At 27.4% G+C, this 19,057-nt stretch overlaps 2 protein-coding genes across 2 annotated transcripts; both read right to left on the bottom strand.

Moving 5' to 3' along the window:
- Positions 1-5,434: 5,434 nt before the first annotated feature.
- LOC100804829 (peroxidase 15-like protein) lies at positions 5,435-7,908 on the bottom strand. Its single transcript, NM_001354716.1, has 4 exons — positions 7,668-7,908; positions 6,956-7,147; positions 6,409-6,574; positions 5,435-6,087 (listed from the first exon to the last, which is right to left on the bottom strand). Exons 1-4 carry the CDS (start codon positions 7,887-7,889, stop codon positions 5,600-5,602), a joined length of 1,068 nt encoding a protein of 355 aa, NP_001341645.1. The 5' UTR covers positions 7,890-7,908; the 3' UTR covers positions 5,435-5,599.
- A 5,870-nt stretch (positions 7,909-13,778) lies between these two features.
- On the bottom strand, positions 13,779-16,946 carry Ep (peroxidase). The gene is made up of 4 exons (NM_001251386.1): positions 16,728-16,946; positions 15,905-16,096; positions 14,709-14,874; positions 13,779-14,445 (listed from the first exon to the last, which is right to left on the bottom strand). Exons 1-4 carry the CDS (start codon positions 16,944-16,946, stop codon positions 13,964-13,966), a joined length of 1,059 nt encoding a protein of 352 aa, NP_001238315.1. The 3' UTR covers positions 13,779-13,963.
- Between the last annotated feature and the right edge of the window lie 2,111 nt (positions 16,947-19,057).

The following is a 19,057-nucleotide window of genomic DNA, read 5'->3' as shown; positions in this document are numbered from 1 at the left end:
TAAAATTAACTTATATATCCTACCTTCTACAGAAGTTAAATGTAAAATATTTATATAAAATTTAATTACATAAATTGATTTTAGCTTATACAGGAGATTCAATTAATTTTATTTTCTTATTTTTTTTATCATATAAGTGTTTATGAAGCAAAAAATAATTTACATAGTTCAAATTTTAGAGAAATTAGATGGATTAAAAAAATAAATTATTTTTTTTTATTTTTCTCCTATAAACACTTTTTATTCAAAGAAAATTCTATTCGATATGTAAAAGTGCTTTTAAATCCCTTAAATAATGAAGACTTCATGTGAAAGTCTGTCATTGTTGTCCTTTTTTTTCTCTAAAATTTCAATTTTATCTGTTTCTTTAAAAAATACGACCATTTTTCACAGAATTTAAAAATTTGTATTGAGAATGAAAAACTTTTACATGTTTAATCAATCACAAATTATGTTTGAGATATTTTTTAATTTAATTATTATAAAACTCAATAAAATGACCATACATAAAAATTTCTTATCAATAGATAGTGTAAAAACTTTTCACACTATCAATTAATATATATATTATTTTCTGTTTTTCACAACATGCTACACTTAATAATATTTAGTATATAACAGTTTTAGGAAAAGTCGAAATTATATCATTTTAAAATTAAATAGGATGTGTCACAAATTATATCAGCCCATCTAAATTATAGGCATCGAATTTAAGCTTGGCAAAGTTATTCATTTTTTTATAAACTCAAAGGTACAAAGGTGATAATTGATTGAAGATAGATAGCGGGGGGAATTCTCATAAAAGAAACATAATTCAATGATAACTTATATGAATTTATAATTATTATTTTCCAAAAATAATTATCTATTTAAATTTTTCGTTTTTATAATATCTTTAGAATGACATTGACAAGTCTTGGGTATAATTAGAGGTGGGCATTTGGTCAACTATAACAAAATCATGATTTCAAACCATAATTTAAATAAAAGCATAAAAAAATATTTGTTAATTATTAAGTCAAACCGGGGTTTGCTAATTATAAACCTGACACACATGAATCTTGGATAGCTGGAGTTCAGGGATCTCTAGTTTGTTTTATTAGCATTTATATCTTCTTATGCCAGTTTAATTTAATTTGTTCAGTTTATGAGCAAGAAACGCATAAAAAAAAAAGTTTGAGCAAGAAGACAATTTTATTTTATTTTACAAAACAAGACAAATGTATTAAAAGCAGGCAAAATCAAGATGGCTTGAGGTTATAGGGACACATTTTTAGAACCTTTTATTTAATTAAAATGCCGTGAAGTATATAAACAAAATTAAAAATTAATATATCGCATAAATATTTAAAAAGTTATATTGTATTTGCGTTATGTTTAATATTTATTTTTAACATATATTTTACATTATAATATTTGAATTTAATTTTAATATATCAATAGTACAAAAAATTTGTATTCTCATCCAATTATAAATTGTTATATATGATAAAATTGTTAATTCTTATAATAATTAATTTAAAAATATATCCTTAATAATTTTTAGTTAATTAAATTTTTAAAAATGTAGGATTAGAAAGTTGACTTAGTTATTAAAGAGAGGAGGAACAGATTGGAGGTTTAAATTCTTCTTACGAACAAAAATTAATAAATTATTAATAACTAATTTTTATTGACAAAAAAATAATATAAAAAAATGGTATACTGAAAACATGAAAATCAAACCTATAACTTTCATGAATAAAACCTAAAATAGATATAATAATTGTATTTGATCTTATTCAAAAAATAACTTCTAACATTTATTTTCAATTATTATTAATTTAAGATTTTATTTACCGTGCAAGGCAACAACAACTAATACGTCTATGTATCAGAAGTACATGAAAAAATAACAATGAATACAGCTAATAACGTGTAAGACATAAATGACGAGACCAATTAGGAAGCTTGCACCTCCTTCAAACTCTTCCAATAATTTCTATTGAATGTGAGCCATTGACTTACACTAAGTTTTATTATTACACATTAATGGAGAAGGGCTCTTCCATAAAAATAAAAATAAAAAATTGTACATTAATGACAACGGAGGTAGTATGCTGTAGTTACAAGTGATTGTGTGAAGGGCTCGTAAATCAACACATAATGTTTTTTCTATAACAAAATCAAACATAATGTACACGTATATACCAACCGGAGTTGAAAATCACAATATAATATAATAAATCAAGGTTTTGAAATTTGAATCTCCGCTAAAATATGTTTTTATATTTAATATTTAATCATGAACATAATTACACAAAATAAGAGAAATGATAAAAACATTTTGTGACAAACTCTTTTAATTTCTTAATTTTTTTATAAAAATGATAAAATTTTGTGAATGATATATATATATATATATATATATATATATATATGTCTCAGACATTACATTTGACATTACATTTTTTTTTGGTCATGTCAGACATTACTTATGAGTATGTCATACGAAAAGAATCTGAGCCTCGAGATCTTCGGGGAAGAAATAAAAGCTACTTTTGTCAGGTCTTGTTTGTCTGGCCAGCTTGTTGCTGAACTTATTGCACAAAGAAAGAAGATGGAGTTGGTGTGGTAAAAATTAATGTGCTTGAGGCAGACACATGCATCAAACATGGGGAAGAATATCTAGAACCATATGTGACATAACCCACTATAATAATTTATCACATTGTTTCAAACTTTCCGTTAGGATCCAATCTAAACCTATAGACTTTTAGTTCTCGGTTGCTAATATCCTACTCCATTGTCTATTACTGACCCAAGTGTACCTACGTGCCCAATCTGATTTGAAGTTTTATTTTTGAATTTGCCAATTAGAGTTGAAAATAACAAACAGTTTCTTTAAAGTTCATTTTCTTTTTCGTTTCAAAGATTACTTATCATAAATATTAAAAGGAGCTTGCAGTAGTACTAGATTTTAATTTTGATATATATTAACATTTTTGTATTATTAACTAATTACAAATAATTTTGATATATATATATATATAATTCTTATTTTAAAAATGTAAAAATTATAAATCTAAATTATATAATAATATGTGTAGTCAAAATAAATAAATAAATTATATTACATCATCACTAAAAACAATTGTGACATAACCACTTTAAAATATAATTTTTTATTATTTAAATAAATATACCGTCATATTTATTTTTTATTTATCAAAATAATAAAAGTTACAACTTGATATGTACCAAATATATAATAATCAAGTGTGAATTTTTATATATATTTTAAACACATATATACGTACCAATTCAACCAAGATTAGATCAAGATTTGGCCATTGACCCGTGAACCATATTGCCTCCTCCAATTCAATAATGAATTGGATAACATAAAAATATTATGAATAACATATAACTTCAACAAAGAAATTTGAAACATGTTCAAAAGACAATAGAGCAACAAGCCAACAACCATCTAAAAATTGTTTTTCCTTATTAATTGTTGCATATTCAACTTACTAGCGTTAGCTTGTGTACCGTGCAAGGCATGCATTAATAAGAAAAAAAATTACATTATAATTTAAAAATAAAAATATAACTCATATACATTTAATAGGAATCACATAAATTCCATCTAATAAAATGAAAGAATAAATGTTGAAAAATGTGTTTATATAACATATTTTTCCTTAAAATATTACCTAGTTAGATTGTGTTTGGGAACGTTTACATCATTGAAAAGGGAAGTTTCTATTTTCTAATAAAAAAATGAGAAGTAACAATTTGTTTGAAAGGACGTTTAAGACTTGCGAACAACAAACCAAACAGATTCTTAATAATCGTTGCAGTGCATATATAGCTAGTGCCTAGTGTCATGTGTGGAACCCGTAAAAGCAAAGCCCAAAATTGCTGATTGCCACCATTTGAAATTTATGTTCATATGTTAGTATTAAAAATCCAAGTGCCTTTAAAAAAAAAAGGTTCAAGTGGTCCTGCTGAAATGACACGTGGGCGGCACGACCAGGATTTGTTTATATAATATAAATTTTTCATTGGCATTTACGTCATTAATTATACTTTAAATGGCATGGTGGGCTGTGGAAGTATGTTACTATCAAGTAGTAATATCAACAATTAACCAAAAACTAGTGTTCTATACTTTAATTCAAGTAAGTGGTGCTTTGCAAGCTCTAACTCAGTTTCACTCAAACCGATAAATTGTTGTAATAAAATTACTTATGATAATATTATCAAAAGGACTTTTTTGGTACATAAAATAAAAGACCTTAGCTCTTATAAACCAAAAGATATATGAAATGAAAACGAGGTTGTATTTCATTTTTATTTAAATTAAAATATATAAAAATTAATTCATTTTAAATTAAGGGTGAATATATCTTTATTTTATTACCTTACATAAATTTCACATAGAATAGTTAAATTTTAAAAATCAAAGAATTGTGAAAGGTTATTTGTGGAAAAAAAAAATGCATTTCTCAAATTACTAAACTATAGGTTTTATTCTGAATGTTTCAATAGTTTGAAACACTCGCTAAAGTTAGTCTGAAAAAGAAAAAAAAAAGTCATGGATCCCATACAAAGAAAGCGGACAGAAGATATAATGAAAAAAGTGAAAGAAAAAGGGAAAATAGAAAGAAAAAAATATAAGAAATTTTTTTTAATTACAATATAATTAATACTGGAAGTCGAGACAGGTATATTATTATATATCCGCGCCTTAATTGTTTTTCATGTTTTTTTAAAATAAAAAAAGATATCAAAATAATAAGTTATAAATGTAGCTATCAAAATAAAATGGGTGCGTACACCAAAACACCATATTCCGTTTATATATAGTTATATATAAATCGATTTTTTCACTTAAGTCAATTTCATTTCATCCTTCATAAGATTATTATGAATAATAAAAAAAATATCCAGAATATTTAATGTAATTACATATTGAGATTTATTGTTGATTACAATAATTATAAAATTTTAAGTATATAATTAGTAAATTAAACTTGACAATAGTTTATTCTTCTTTTTTACACATATGAAGTGAAAGATCAAGGAAATATTTTGGATTAAATGTGAACTAATAGTTAATTATTATTTTTTACTAAAATTCAAATGAAATGTTTCTGTCATTTCTCTTGTATAAAGAAAAAGAAACAGTAGGTCCACCTATGAAGTTTTCTTTTAAGCTGGTATCACTATTAGTTGTATGACAATCTGATCTAAATCTAAGCCCAATTAATGGAAAAATATAATTTGTAGTTAATGAAACACTGAACCAAATAATCATAAATGAATAATTGGTTCATTATAATTAAAATATTGCCTGCTACTTTTTCAATAGCTTACCTTTTTAATTATGCCATCAATATACAGATTTTAGGTTCAGGATCTCTTTCAAAACTAGAGGCACGGAAAGGAATTGCTTATGAACACTACATGATTCAAAATACAATAAAGAAAGTGTAACACAAACACAGTACACAACAAGTAGTGGCGCGGGCACATGGCATGAATATGCCTAAAGCTTCTTTATTGGTCTCTAATCGCACCATTTTTAAAGTGTAAACTATTCATCCTAATCCAATTAGATTGAGCTAACCATACCCTCCTCTGATGATGATTCTTCGGAGGCCACAGTAGCAATATCAAGTTCAACAGATTTCTTGTTAACAAAGTTACAATGTTTTCTGATTTCTCCTTTGTTCCCAGTGAGCACACCAATGTTACCCATCTTAATCATTGAAGCCTCAAAGGCATCAAAGAAGACATTTTGGTCACTGCTGAACCTATTGACAATGGGAATGGTATCGGCACCGGGTGTCGAGAACAGCTCTTGATCACTCTGAAGCAAGCCCTTCTTGACCTGAAGATTGGAGAAGTAGACCCTGTCAATTTTATCAGGAGTGACAGGGTCAAAATTCACAAGGTTGTTGGGTCCACCATTCGGGCATATTTGGCGCAATTGTTGCAAGTAAGTTGTGTCAAGAGTTGGATCAGGTTTGCCTGTGCCACTGAAATTGTACAATCGCCCAAGAATGAAAGAGCAGTGAGCTCTGCCAAATGTATGAGCACCTGAAATTCAATCATGCATAAATCATTTTTTTTAATCCTAGTGTGGTAGAATGTTAATTTTTGTTAATAGAAAGTATCAAACTTTTTTTTTTCTCTTAACCATTCAACTCACTTTATATCTCAGAATCATGTAAAAATCATATACTAATCCATCACGGACTCTCTTTTTTAGAGTAATGTCAATGGTTTCATTAATAATATATCCCTTTGAATCCAATATCTTACCTTACCCTGAATTTCAAGAATTTTCCTATTTATCATTGTTATTTTTTAAATTTTGCAACATATATAGGATGAATTTAATTGGGAAGATTTTCTTACCTGAGAGTGCAACTAGATCAGTAGTGTCAAGACCTTGAACAGCAAAGGCAGCTTTAAGTTGAGTGAGGTTGAAGAAAGGAGCAGGAAGGTTTTGATTGGCAAGGGTTCGATTTGCTGTTAAACTATCTCTTCTTCCCAATGGAACTTTCCAATCAGGACCACCACCCTATATATTAATTAATATACATATTTGTAAGATGTATCATTTTAAGACCAATAAAGTAAAAGGTGTTCTTAATTAAACATGACTAATAATAATATAGACTTTGAGCTATGTAATAATTATCAATGTTACAGGATCATGATAGACTCAACTATGTTTTGTGAAAGATCTTTCATTTAATTATGATTGAAATGAGTGAAACCTTAGACATATCATGTGTAATTGATTGCAACCTTTTTTGGTTAGTATACTTTATGATAATGATTCTATCTAAACTCTACTCTTGAAATTAAACATTTGTCAAAGATTTGAAACATATATATACAATGTGATTTTATACTCAGCACAGAAGCAAAATGAATTAGAAATAGCATTAATCCATACCAGAATAGAAGATATTTCAGATGCAAGGGTAAGAATATCAGCACAAGAAACCACGCCGGGGCAAGCCTGTTCAACTGCTGTCTTGATGTCGTTCACAACATCCAAACCTCTTAGAGAGTTGTTGTTTGGCAGAGCTTGTTGCTCACTCTCTATGGTGGCAGTGTTGTTCAACAAAACTGATGCGTCACATCCCTGAATGTCACAAACATCAACAACATAATCAATTCATATTTCTTGTTAGTATTCAAAACACCTATGGATGAGAATGAAATGGTAGTATTCTCTCATATCCATATTTGAAGTGTATGATTTTCACATACACTACTCTTTCTAAAATAAAAGACATGTCGTTGAAGTTTGGAGCATATACGTTCTGGGTGAGAGAAAAAAATAATGTGTTTGTGTCCAATGTGCTTTAAAAATTACTTCCAACGGATACCCGTGCTCCTTTTTATAACACTTGAAAGAAATAATAAAAGTGGAGTATAATGAGACTAGAAAACTTGAAACTTTAAGATGAATAAAGTGAATAAATAAAAAAATTGATTGTCCTTTTTTTGTGTTGTGCTTGTGTTGCATGTTTCTCTAAAATGATGTCGTTTTGAAAGTTATGTTTTAAAACGACGTCATTTTGAATCAAAACTACTTCGTTTTAAAGAACAACATCAAAAAAGACAGCAGAAAGATGAAGTTCATAAATAAGTAAACATACTTGAACAAAACAGTCATGAAAGTGAAGTCTAATGAGACTGGCAAGCATGCGGGGATCTTTCTTGGAAACGTTCCTCACCACTTCGCGAACAATGGAGTGAACCTTGGGACACGTGTCTCTGTAAAACGAGGGATCTAGTTGTGCATCTAAGGAGAGTGGAAGCACTCCAACCACAACCACTACAAAGCACAGACTAGTCACTGTGAGATGGAAACACCCCATTTTTCTCTTACGTTTTTGCAAGACTTGCTGCATGACTAGCCTTTATTTATACCATAATGGATATTGTTCCCGTCGCCCACGGAGGATTATGGTAAATGACTATTTTGGCCTCCCATCTCTAAGTTGCTCATAATTTAGTTTATAAAAGAAAATATTAATTTAGTCTTTTAATGTGTAAAAGTGTGATAATTATATTTTATTTTTAAATTCGTGTTATTATGATGTAATATTCAACGACTAATTTAATATTATGTTATATTTTTTAAAGATCAATTGATCATTAAGTTGCATATATTATATAATTATTGTACTTTTTTCTTATTCAAAACTAAATTATATTTTTTTTTATTTTTTCATGTACTAAATTATTTCTTTCTTACATATTTAGAAATTAAAATAGTCATTTATTCAAAGGATTATTATAAGTGTTCATAATTATGATCATTTTGGTATTTAAATAAGTAAATTAATGACAATTTAATTTTTAAAAAATTAAAATTTCAGATGGATTAGTCCTTACAATTAAATGATCACATAAAACTTAACTGCATGATGGTTGTGCTTGTTATACATTTAGGTGAACTTTTATTCTTGATTATATATATATATTCTCTTGTATAAGAAGAAATTAATAAAACACTCGTTGAAAAAATTCACAAAAAATGGATTAAATTAATTTTAACATATTCAACAAAAGCTACAAAAGATACCCGAAAAATATATATTGCGTGATTTTGAGTTGTTTTAACAGGAGGAGAAGGAGATTAAGAAAAATAATATAGTAAGTAATAAAAAACCTTTAAAAAATTCAATAAATATATAAAAAAGAATAATAATTTTACAAAAATAATCCTAATGTAACTGATCTTATCTGGTAACATAAAGGTTTTGTTTTCTTCCTCCTTCTATCCTAATTCACTTTAAAATAAACTAATTAGTGGTTATTAATTTTGGTTTGAAATTCAAGGAGTGTTAGTGCTAGTAATATATTGGACACTACATTTCACTAATTTAAAAATAAACAGCAAGTCATATTTTTAATATAAAAATAAAAAAATTCCATCTAATGAAATGATTTTATCATGAAAGGATAAATACTAAAAAATATATTGATAACATTTTTCTTTAAAATATTACCAAGTTTGTTGCAATGCGTAGCTAGTGCTATTGTCATGTGTGGACCCTATAAAAGGGAAGCCCGATATTGGTGATTGGCATCAAATCAAATAAAGTTTACTAGTTCTATATTCATATATTAGTGGTTAGTTGTTATTATAAAATAAGTGATTCTGATGAGGTGACACGTGGGCGGCACGACCAGGATTGTTTTCAGAATCTAATTTACGACATTAATTATACTTCAAATGGCATGGTATTGGTGGGAGTATGTTTATTCAACAAAGCATTAGTAGTGTTGTATATAAAGTAAGTCGTGCTTTTCAAGCTCTAATAACGAGTTGTGGTTTAGTCTATGAAGTTTTCAATTTTTTCCACCCGTTTATACTTGGATGTTTTTTCCATGGATTTCTCTTGGTCTTCTCTTGCATTATTTTTTTCAACCGCTGCTTACTTTTTGGTACAGTCATTATTGCCGCCTTTAAACATTAGGTGAAGCCATTTATTTATAATAATAATAATATCCTCTCAAAACAAAAGTAATAATAATAATAATATAAGAATAAGAAAGACCCTAACTCTTGTAAAGGAAAAGGTATGGTATGAAATAAAAAATACAGTTTATTTACTTTTTATTTAAATTAATACGAGAAAATAGATTATTTATTGAAAGAAAATAGTTTTATGTTCTCATTCAATTAGAAATTATCATCAATGATTAATATGTTTATTTTTTTAATAATTATCTTAAAGATCATATCAAATATTAATTTTTTATTAAATAAAAGTATAAAATTACTTTTTTGAAAGGAGTATAAAATTATTTTATGTTGTGAATGTATGATCATTAAATTTAATTAATATATCTTAAATTTAACTCATTTTAAACTAAGGAGGAGTACATAATTCTTTATGTTACAATTTTTTTAATTTTAGAATAGTTAAATTTAAAAAGAAAAAAAATTAAAGAATGCTAAAAGACTATTTGTAAAAAATAAAAAATACATTTAATACTTGTTGTCTTAAAGTAAAAGATTCATTCTTTATGTTTTTAATTCCTTCCAAGCTCTCGTTAAGGATTGTGTAAAATAAAAATAAAAAATGTCACAGATCTCATACAAAATCAGCCAGAAGATATGTAATGAAAAAAGTGAAAGAAAAAAGGGTGAGGAGGGGGGATAGAAAAATATAAAGAAAACTCTCTCGATCTGTGATATTTTTTTTTCTTTTTGCTAAACAGTAGGACTTTAAACATTTTAAAACCTGAAATAAGCTGGCTAACAAATTACTTGTGTAACATATGTGTATCATAGACTAATTAACTTAATTTGATTTGATATAAAAAAAAAAAGAGTGTAAACAAATTTATAATACTTGAATTTAAGTTGTTGGATCTGATTGAAGAGCGTTATCCTACATTTATGTTTGCTGTACAAATTAAATGTACGTTGGGGAAGCATATGCTATTTTGATGGCTCTTTATTTGTGTTGTGTGGGCCTGTCTGTGGCAACAGCAAAGGAGCACCAGGGAGTACTGTTGAGAAATTTAACCAAGAACGTGAACGTTCAAGAGTCAAATTTGGAAAGCAGGATGAGTTCAGAAAGGTATATATTCTATGCAAGTTGCCATGGTAATTATTAATTGTTTTGTTTACCAAGTTAATAAGTAGCAATTGCACATTTTTAAACTAAAAAAAACTAAATAAAACATTTGCAAGTCATGAAGTAAGAAAAATGTATGAATAGCTAATTAACAAATACTATTTCTTTGTTTTTGTTTAATTTTTTATTAAATTAAAATGCAATTGATGATTTTATGTAAATTAAAACAGCATTTAGAGCATATAAATGTAACGGGTGAATACAAATTAATTTTGTCGTCTGAGATATATGGATAAGAAATGAAAAATAACTCTAGGCAGTACAAGAGCTGACTTTTTTGTCAGTAGAATGGACATCACGTGGCAAGTTGCTTGCTTCATACAGATAACTTGGACAACTGAACTTCTTTTGATATATGACTAGTATAGTACCCCACATTGGAATTTCAACATTGTAATGCACCTACCCCACATGCTCATATGGTAGTTTATTACAATTTATCTTCAAATTACGACTTCTTTTTTTAATCTAAATAATATTTTATTAAATTAATTAAAAAAAAGCTTTTTTCTATAAAAGTTACAAGTATAACAAAACTAAACGTTAATAGTAAACTAGAATATATCTAAGTATTTTTTTTTAAGTTAAAAAATAATAATTTTGTATCTAAAATTGATTTTAGATAATTTTTCAGATGTTTGATTTTTATAAAATAAATATTTCTCTTCTAAAAAAATTTATTCGATAGTTCAGGATTAATCAAGATTCGAACATTACATCATTTAATTAAAGAACTTAAATCACCTACATTTTTGTCAATTATTATTAATTTTATTGAAAAAGAGTTTATAATTGTTTCTGGATCTATAATTAATTTTGAATTAAAACAAATTTTAACTTATTTTTTTATAATGAAAACATACAAATATAAATTAATCATTTTATTTCAAAATTAGTTTTAACTAAAATTAAATTTATTTAAAACCAATTTTACCTGGTACGCACTAAAATGACCATTCAGTCGTTTATCGTCAGTAAATTTGTTATATATATATATATATATATATATATATATATATATTTGTGTGTGTGGGGGGGGGGGGGGGGGGGGCGAAAAAAATTTGAGCTAGATACCATATGTAAAGCAAAGATATTTACACTATATTTATAAATCGGTCACATATTTAGGGTTTTTATACTTTAATGTTTTGTGTTGATTTGGATTAGAGCCCCTCCCCCCTACCCAATAATAATTAATAATAACGTTCTTGATTTACTAAGTATATCCCAGTGACCCCCTAAAAAAAAGGTATATCCTAGTGACCAAATTATAAAAGTCTAAGTATTCTATATATGTTGTGGTAAACAACAGATGAGTCATCGAAAGGACAAGAGAAACAGTCTAAGTTAGGTGATACATGCGGGTTTAGGCTCCTTCTTTCCAAACAAAAAATAAATAGTTGATACATTAATTATATATGGGAAACTTCTATAATTTAAAAAATTAATTATATTGCCACTTGTATTTGGATTGGTTTCATGTAAATATTTTTTAAGGGATTAATAAAATGTTTTGATAATATAAATATTTGATATATGTGTGTGTTTCAGTTTTGTTTGCATTTCTGTATAGAATTTCAGGCCATTTGTCTATGTCTGAGATTTATATGTACAGATTTCTTTAGCGATGGGAAGCACGATGATCTAAGACAAGATCCCTGTAAGATGGAGTAGAAAATAATAGGAGAGGACAATAATTGCTTAAGAGTATTACTAGGAGAAAATACTAGAAGTATTAATCTAATATTGCTAGTAGATTACACATTAATAACTGTTCGTCAACTTCTGTAATATACTAATATGTGGAACACAGCGCTAATAACGACATTTTTGTTTGGTGTTTGATAACGACATTTTTGAGATTGTTGCACTCCACGTTTATTATATAGATTTCTTTATGTAATGTTAAAAAAATGCGAAACAATATTACAAGGAAATTAATTAGTGAAACGACAAGAGAAACGATCCAAGCTATTTGAATTTTAATTCTTTAACATTATTTATGAGGATTTCTTTAACTAAGCCCTTTTAATTAGCATACGGGCAGCTTTGATCTAAATAAGCCCTTTTAACTAGCTTGCGGGCATAAGTAGGCAATTAATAAATTAAAACCAAACTAACTATAGCTTATACATTTTAATACCATATCTCTTAAACATATTTTTAACTAGCATATATATCCAATTAATAATACTTTTAAAATATTAATTATTAATTATTAATTATAATAATAATTTTAAATATTAAAATTAATATTAATAAATATAATTTATAAACTAAGAAATGTGAATTATATTTATATTTTTTAATCATATTAATATATACTGGTTTTATAAATCATCACATATAAATTATTTTATATTTAGTAAATAATACTATATTTATTAATTTTAATATATTTATTAAAATTAATTTTATTATAATTAGTATGTATTAATAAATTAATTTATATATACATAAATTAATAAAAAAAGTGAATATATATTATTAACAAAATTTTATAGCAATATAAATATATTAGATATGATATAATTTTTTATTTAAGTAAAAAAATATATTGATAATAGTATCTTATTGCAATCACTAAAATATACAAAAATAAACGAAATTAATAAAAAAAATCAATATTTTACAACATCAAAGTGTTTTAAGAGATGTGATATTTAATAAAAAAAATATTTTACATATTGAATTAAGTGTTCTAAAAGCTTAAAAAGGTACAGGAAGTATACTGGAGGAGCAGAAAGTAACTGCCGATATACTAAAAGGACAAAGAATGTAAAAGTTTTGGCAGCAACATAAAGAGTGAACACAGGTAGAAGAAATAAAAAGGCTGGCCCACATCAACAAAAAACACCATAGCTAACTCCTTCAAGCAAAAAAAGCCCACCATAAAAAGAAAACAAAATGCAACAAGATGATGTAGTACGGTATATTAGCTTCAGTAATTCTAACCAAAACTAAATTTTAGACGACCTACAAGATTAAGTAACCAAAATGAAAAGGGATAACAGAATCCTGCCATTATCTGAATTTAATTAACTACTTAATTGAACGGGTTGTGAAGAAAATCTCATTTGATTTCTAGCCATCCAACAAATATGGACTATATGATTAATTAAGTACCTTAAAGAGATTCAAATAATTATTACATAATATTCCAAGAGGTACATGGCAAAATCGAATTGACATGCACACTACTCCTTTGGTTTATTTCAATATAGCTAGCAAAGAGGTTTACAACCTAATTTGCCTTTACATGCTAGCTAGCATGCACATCCCCATTAATTATTGGTTTATTTAGATTGAGCAACAAGCTTTTGTTTAGCATCTTTGGACGCCACACTAGCTAATCCAAACGAGTCTCCATTCACAAAATTACATTGCAAGCGAATTTCTCCTTCATCCCCAGTCAGCACTCCAATATTACCCATTTTTATCATTGAAACTCTAAAGTTGGAAAAGAAAGTATTCTGGTTACTGCTGAAGCTATTGACAATGGGAATGGTATCAGCACCAGGAGTGGAGAAAAGTTCTTGGTCACTCTGAAGTAAGCCATTGAGCTGCAGAAGATTGGAGTAGTATCTGTTGTCAAATTGATCAGGTGTGCTCAGGTCCAAATTGGTGAGGTTATCCCCAGTTGCATTCTGGGGGCATCTTGCACGCAATACTTCTAAGTATGTTGTGTTCAGAGTTGGATCAGGGTTTCCAGTGTTGCTGAAGTTGTATAATCGGTTTATGAATGTACTGCACCGAGCTCTTCCAAACGTATGACCACCTATACATATATTAATGATTTATAAGTAGACTTTAACTTATCTTCAATCTTTTTATAAGAAACAAGAGATAGTTTATTTTATATTATATGCACCTTAACTTTAGTAAAAGTTGGATGAAAAGAGCTTCAATCCATAATTTTTAAGTACATAAATTGATAATTTTATTATAAATGTTTATGGAGAAATTAATTTATCTAAATATGTCTGTATCAGAGACTTTTTATTGCTAGCTAATAGCAAATAAAAAATTGATTATGTATACCTGAGAGTGTAACTAAATCAAGGGTGTTGAGACCTTGAACAGCAAAGGAAGCTTTAAGTTGAGTGAGGTTGAAGAAAGGTGCTGGAAGGTTTTGATTTGCAAGGGTTCGGTTTGCTGTTAAGCTGTCCCTTCTTCCTAATGGAACTGGCCATCCTGGACCTCCTCCCTGTAAATTATTACATAAATATGTTGAACCACTTTAAGTGGATGTTTGTTTTTAGCAAACAGAAATGTTAAGTTCTTTGCCTGAAGAAAAGTACAATTTCTGTTATGGGGATATCATATAGTTGAGTATACCTATGATATTTTATCATTTTTTAGATATGGCATAAATATTTGTGTATGCATTGTAATTAATTATTTAACATATGACCAAATTAAGATGTCTCTCTCTAACATAAAAGTCAAACTATATGATACTCTTTCGTTTTTAGTTCATTGTTATTTTCCAATAAAAAAAGCTATATAGAATAAGCATTTTACACGAAACAGGTCGCACATGCAACTACATTTACCCGATATACTTCTATATTTGACTATTATAATTCTTAATACTGCGATGATACATATATATAATAGAGTTGAACATCATAGATGAATTATCTTCATAAATAAATAGTCAAATTTTGGAGATGTTAGTTGCGAGGAGTTTCTAAGCCTGTGTGTGGAAACATGTTTCACAGTCAATAAATCACGTTAAATGGGTTTAAGAAAAAAAAAAGACTAAATATAATATAGTAGCTAGCTTTTATTTAAACGTGAAAAACCACATATTCTACAGGCCAGTGATATCTATACCAACCGGCTTGCGTCCATTTGTTTTTTTATCTGATTAAGTCAAATTAATTATACACAACGTAACTTGCCCGAACATGATTACTAATCACAATTAAGAGTATTTTGAATTAAATGTTTTGACTGATTCCATCCATTAATTAAATGGTTTTATAGCATCTTCCAACGATATACGGTGGGTGCCAGCTTACATGCTCCGATTAAAAAAGAGTTAGGATTGAATTTTAAAAATAGTTTTAATAATAAATTAAATTAGATAAAAAAATTTTATTAAAAGTATATGATAATTTTTTTTAGTGCAATTTAATTACAAATTTATATCAGAACCCCAATACCATAGAATTTTGAATCCAATCATGCAACTTTTAATGGCTGGGAATTAATTAGGAGTTATTAATTACCAGAACAGAAGCTATTTCAGCTGCAATAGCAAGAATATCAGCACAAGAAACTGTGTCTGGACAACTATTTTCCACCGCTGTCTTGATGTCATTGACAACGTCCAATCCTCTTATTGAGTTGATATTTGGAAGTGCATCTTGCTCGCTTTCTATTGTATCAGTGTTGTTCAGCAAAACTGATCCATCACAACCCTGTCACAATGCAAATATAACAACTTAATTTGTTCAGATCACTTGATTTGTCTCCTATACCTAACCTAAATATTGATTATAGCTATTAGTTAATCAATGTAAGATTAATTGCAATTAGCATTACAAGTTTCTGCACCAATTATAAAAGAATATCTATACACGCAAAAGATTTTTTTATAAAAAAATTAATCATCTACCGATACCTCTTTAGAATACTTGTCTGTTGTCATCATGAAATATAGTAATAATTAATATGGTAAATAGATATATAGTATTAATTAATTAATTAAAAATATAATTAGCATTAATCAAAACTAAACTGAAAGACATCTTTTTTCTTCAAGCACAACTTAAAGAAAAAAGGTGACTTTAAGTTAATAAGACATGTAAATATCATTCAAGAAAAGCTTATTTAATTTCTTTCTCTTCAGTTTTAATATTTTTCTCACACTAAATACCTTTTAAAAAAACGTTGCTTTCTTTCTAGCTATTTTCTTGATCTCTTTCTGATTTATTTTTCAAACCAAACAAACGTACGTAAGATCGTTGAAAAAAACACATTTTTCTAGGTGAACAAAGCAATCTTGTTAAATATGCAGGGCATTTTGGAAGGAAAAAAAAAAGTACGTACTTGAACAAAGCAATCATGAAAATGAAGCCTCATGAGACTGGCCCCGATTCGGGGATCGGTGAAAGAAGCATCGAAGATTACTCCAAACACAATAGGGAACAGATTTGGACATGTTTCTCTGTAGAACGTAGGAGTAAGCTGAGCATAAGAGACTGAAAAACCTGCATGCATAGCAAATGCACACAACAATGCCACTACTAATAGACGCATGGAACCCATTTTGAGTTAATATGATTTTACCTCTCATATAGATCCTTTTATTTATAGAGATGAATTCGGCGGATTTCTTGTAACTCACGGTATCGCAAATGTTTTTATTAATTAACTTTTTTTAAAGAAAAATAATTTCTCATAAAGTAAACTGAGAGACACTAGATAATATCACGTACGTATTGTTTATGATATGATGCCCAATTGCCTATGACGACGACTTGTTGATTTATGAGTGGATTTATTGTACTATGGTAGGGCCAGCAAGAGTAGGAATCATTATCTTCTTGAAAATTAATTTCTATAATCTCTTAAATGTGGTTGGAGCACACAAGCAACAAATTTCAGAAAACGTTGATATTTTACATAAATGTTGTAATGAAAATTGAAAACTGAAGACCAAAACTTATTTACTAAGTTCATGAACTTGAATACCAATTAAAATCTTCGTTAATATGGTTGGAGCACGTCACTCTACAAAATTAAGAAAATGTTACTGTTTTTTAACACAAAAACAAAAGTTAATGTTTAAAACTAGATGTATAATCTTTATATCTCTTGCGTAAAGATAAGTTTAAAATTAGATCTATGTATGTACTTGCTAAGATCTTGCATTAGGTTTTGGAACATTGACACCATAACCAGAATTAATTAGGCTACATTTAAATGTTCAATAAACATTCATTTGCAAAAAATAATCATTGTTTTGGGATTTGACTAAATGATGACTTGGAAAAATAAAGTTTAATTTTCATGCATTTTTACTGTAAAAATTTAACTGTAAACTATTAAAAAATTATTTGCATGTATGACTTTTTAAAATAATTATTATAAAAAGTAAAAACAAAATGTCAGATATGATAATATGATAATGTAAGAAACATTCATTAATTAGTGCATTGTAATCAAATTTTTGGGAAATAATGATGGTACAAATTTGAGGGACGAAGGTAGTCAGGAGAGGAGTATTTAATGATCATAATTCAAATTCTCCAAATTAGTTTTCTCAGTTTCACAATCAGTACCATTGGCATGAGTTCCTCAACAAAAGTCACATCTATATAAACACTTGCTTTGCTTGAACCAGGGCAAATTTTGGCTGCCCATACTAGCCATACATGGCTTTCAAAGTGGGTGGTATCGCTGATATACCATGTTAAATTTCATGGTTTATCGAAGAAAATTGAGAGAAAATATAGAACTTAAAAAGTAGAAATGTATTTAAATGAAAAAGGTGAGATTACAAAGAGTACAATAGGGTTTATATAGCCAATTAGAACAACTAATTTAGCTAATATATGTAGCTAACCTTTTCCATATATTTTTTTCTTCTAATAACAGTTTTTTTATGTTTTCGTACTGTTCTCCAATATTAAAATTGAAGTATCACTTCTATGTACAATAAAAATTTGTATTAAATAATTATGTCGATAATATTCACCAAAAAAAATTATGTCGATAATTAAAGAGGAATTTTAATTCTGATTAAAAAAACAGTATAAACAACATCTGAGAAAAATTATATCCCATTTTTTTATCTATCTAGAACTTGAAAAAAGAAATAATATACAAGAGAAGACAAACTTTAAAAGAATAATTCAGCTACCAAAAGATATATAGATGCTTACTCCTCCATGTAGAGATCTCGAGACACTTAAAAGGAAACTTGGAAATTTTACATATGCATGTAGAATATTATCAATGGTCACTATGGAAGACAGTTTATTATTTCTATCGCACGAATGAATAATTTCTATCATTATGATTTATCCAACATCACTTTTAAATCATGGCAAATTGTAGGAAATTTCTTTCACATTTATTTGTAGCATTAAACTCAATTAAAAAATGAATTTATTTATATGTTACAGAAATATATCATCTTTTTAATCAACAAATATTAGTTTATTAGAGTATAAATTTTGTTAGTAGAGAGGATTAAATTCATAATCTTTCTCTGTTTTCCTTCTTCCTAAATCATCCAATCACCTTATATCTCCTACATTAATATATTATGCATGAAGCCTCTCAAAATAAAATAAAAATAAAATAGCAAACTATAAAAATGTATGAGATCTTGTAAATAATTAAATTTATATATATATATATATATATATATA

This window comes from Glycine max, chromosome 9 (genome assembly GCF_000004515.6).
Source record: "Glycine max cultivar Williams 82 chromosome 9, Glycine_max_v4.0, whole genome shotgun sequence".
Classification (NCBI taxonomy): domain Eukaryota; kingdom Viridiplantae; phylum Streptophyta; class Magnoliopsida; order Fabales; family Fabaceae; genus Glycine; species Glycine max.
Note: the sequence above shows the minus strand (reverse complement) of the source record. Positions and strands in the feature narration are given on the sequence as shown.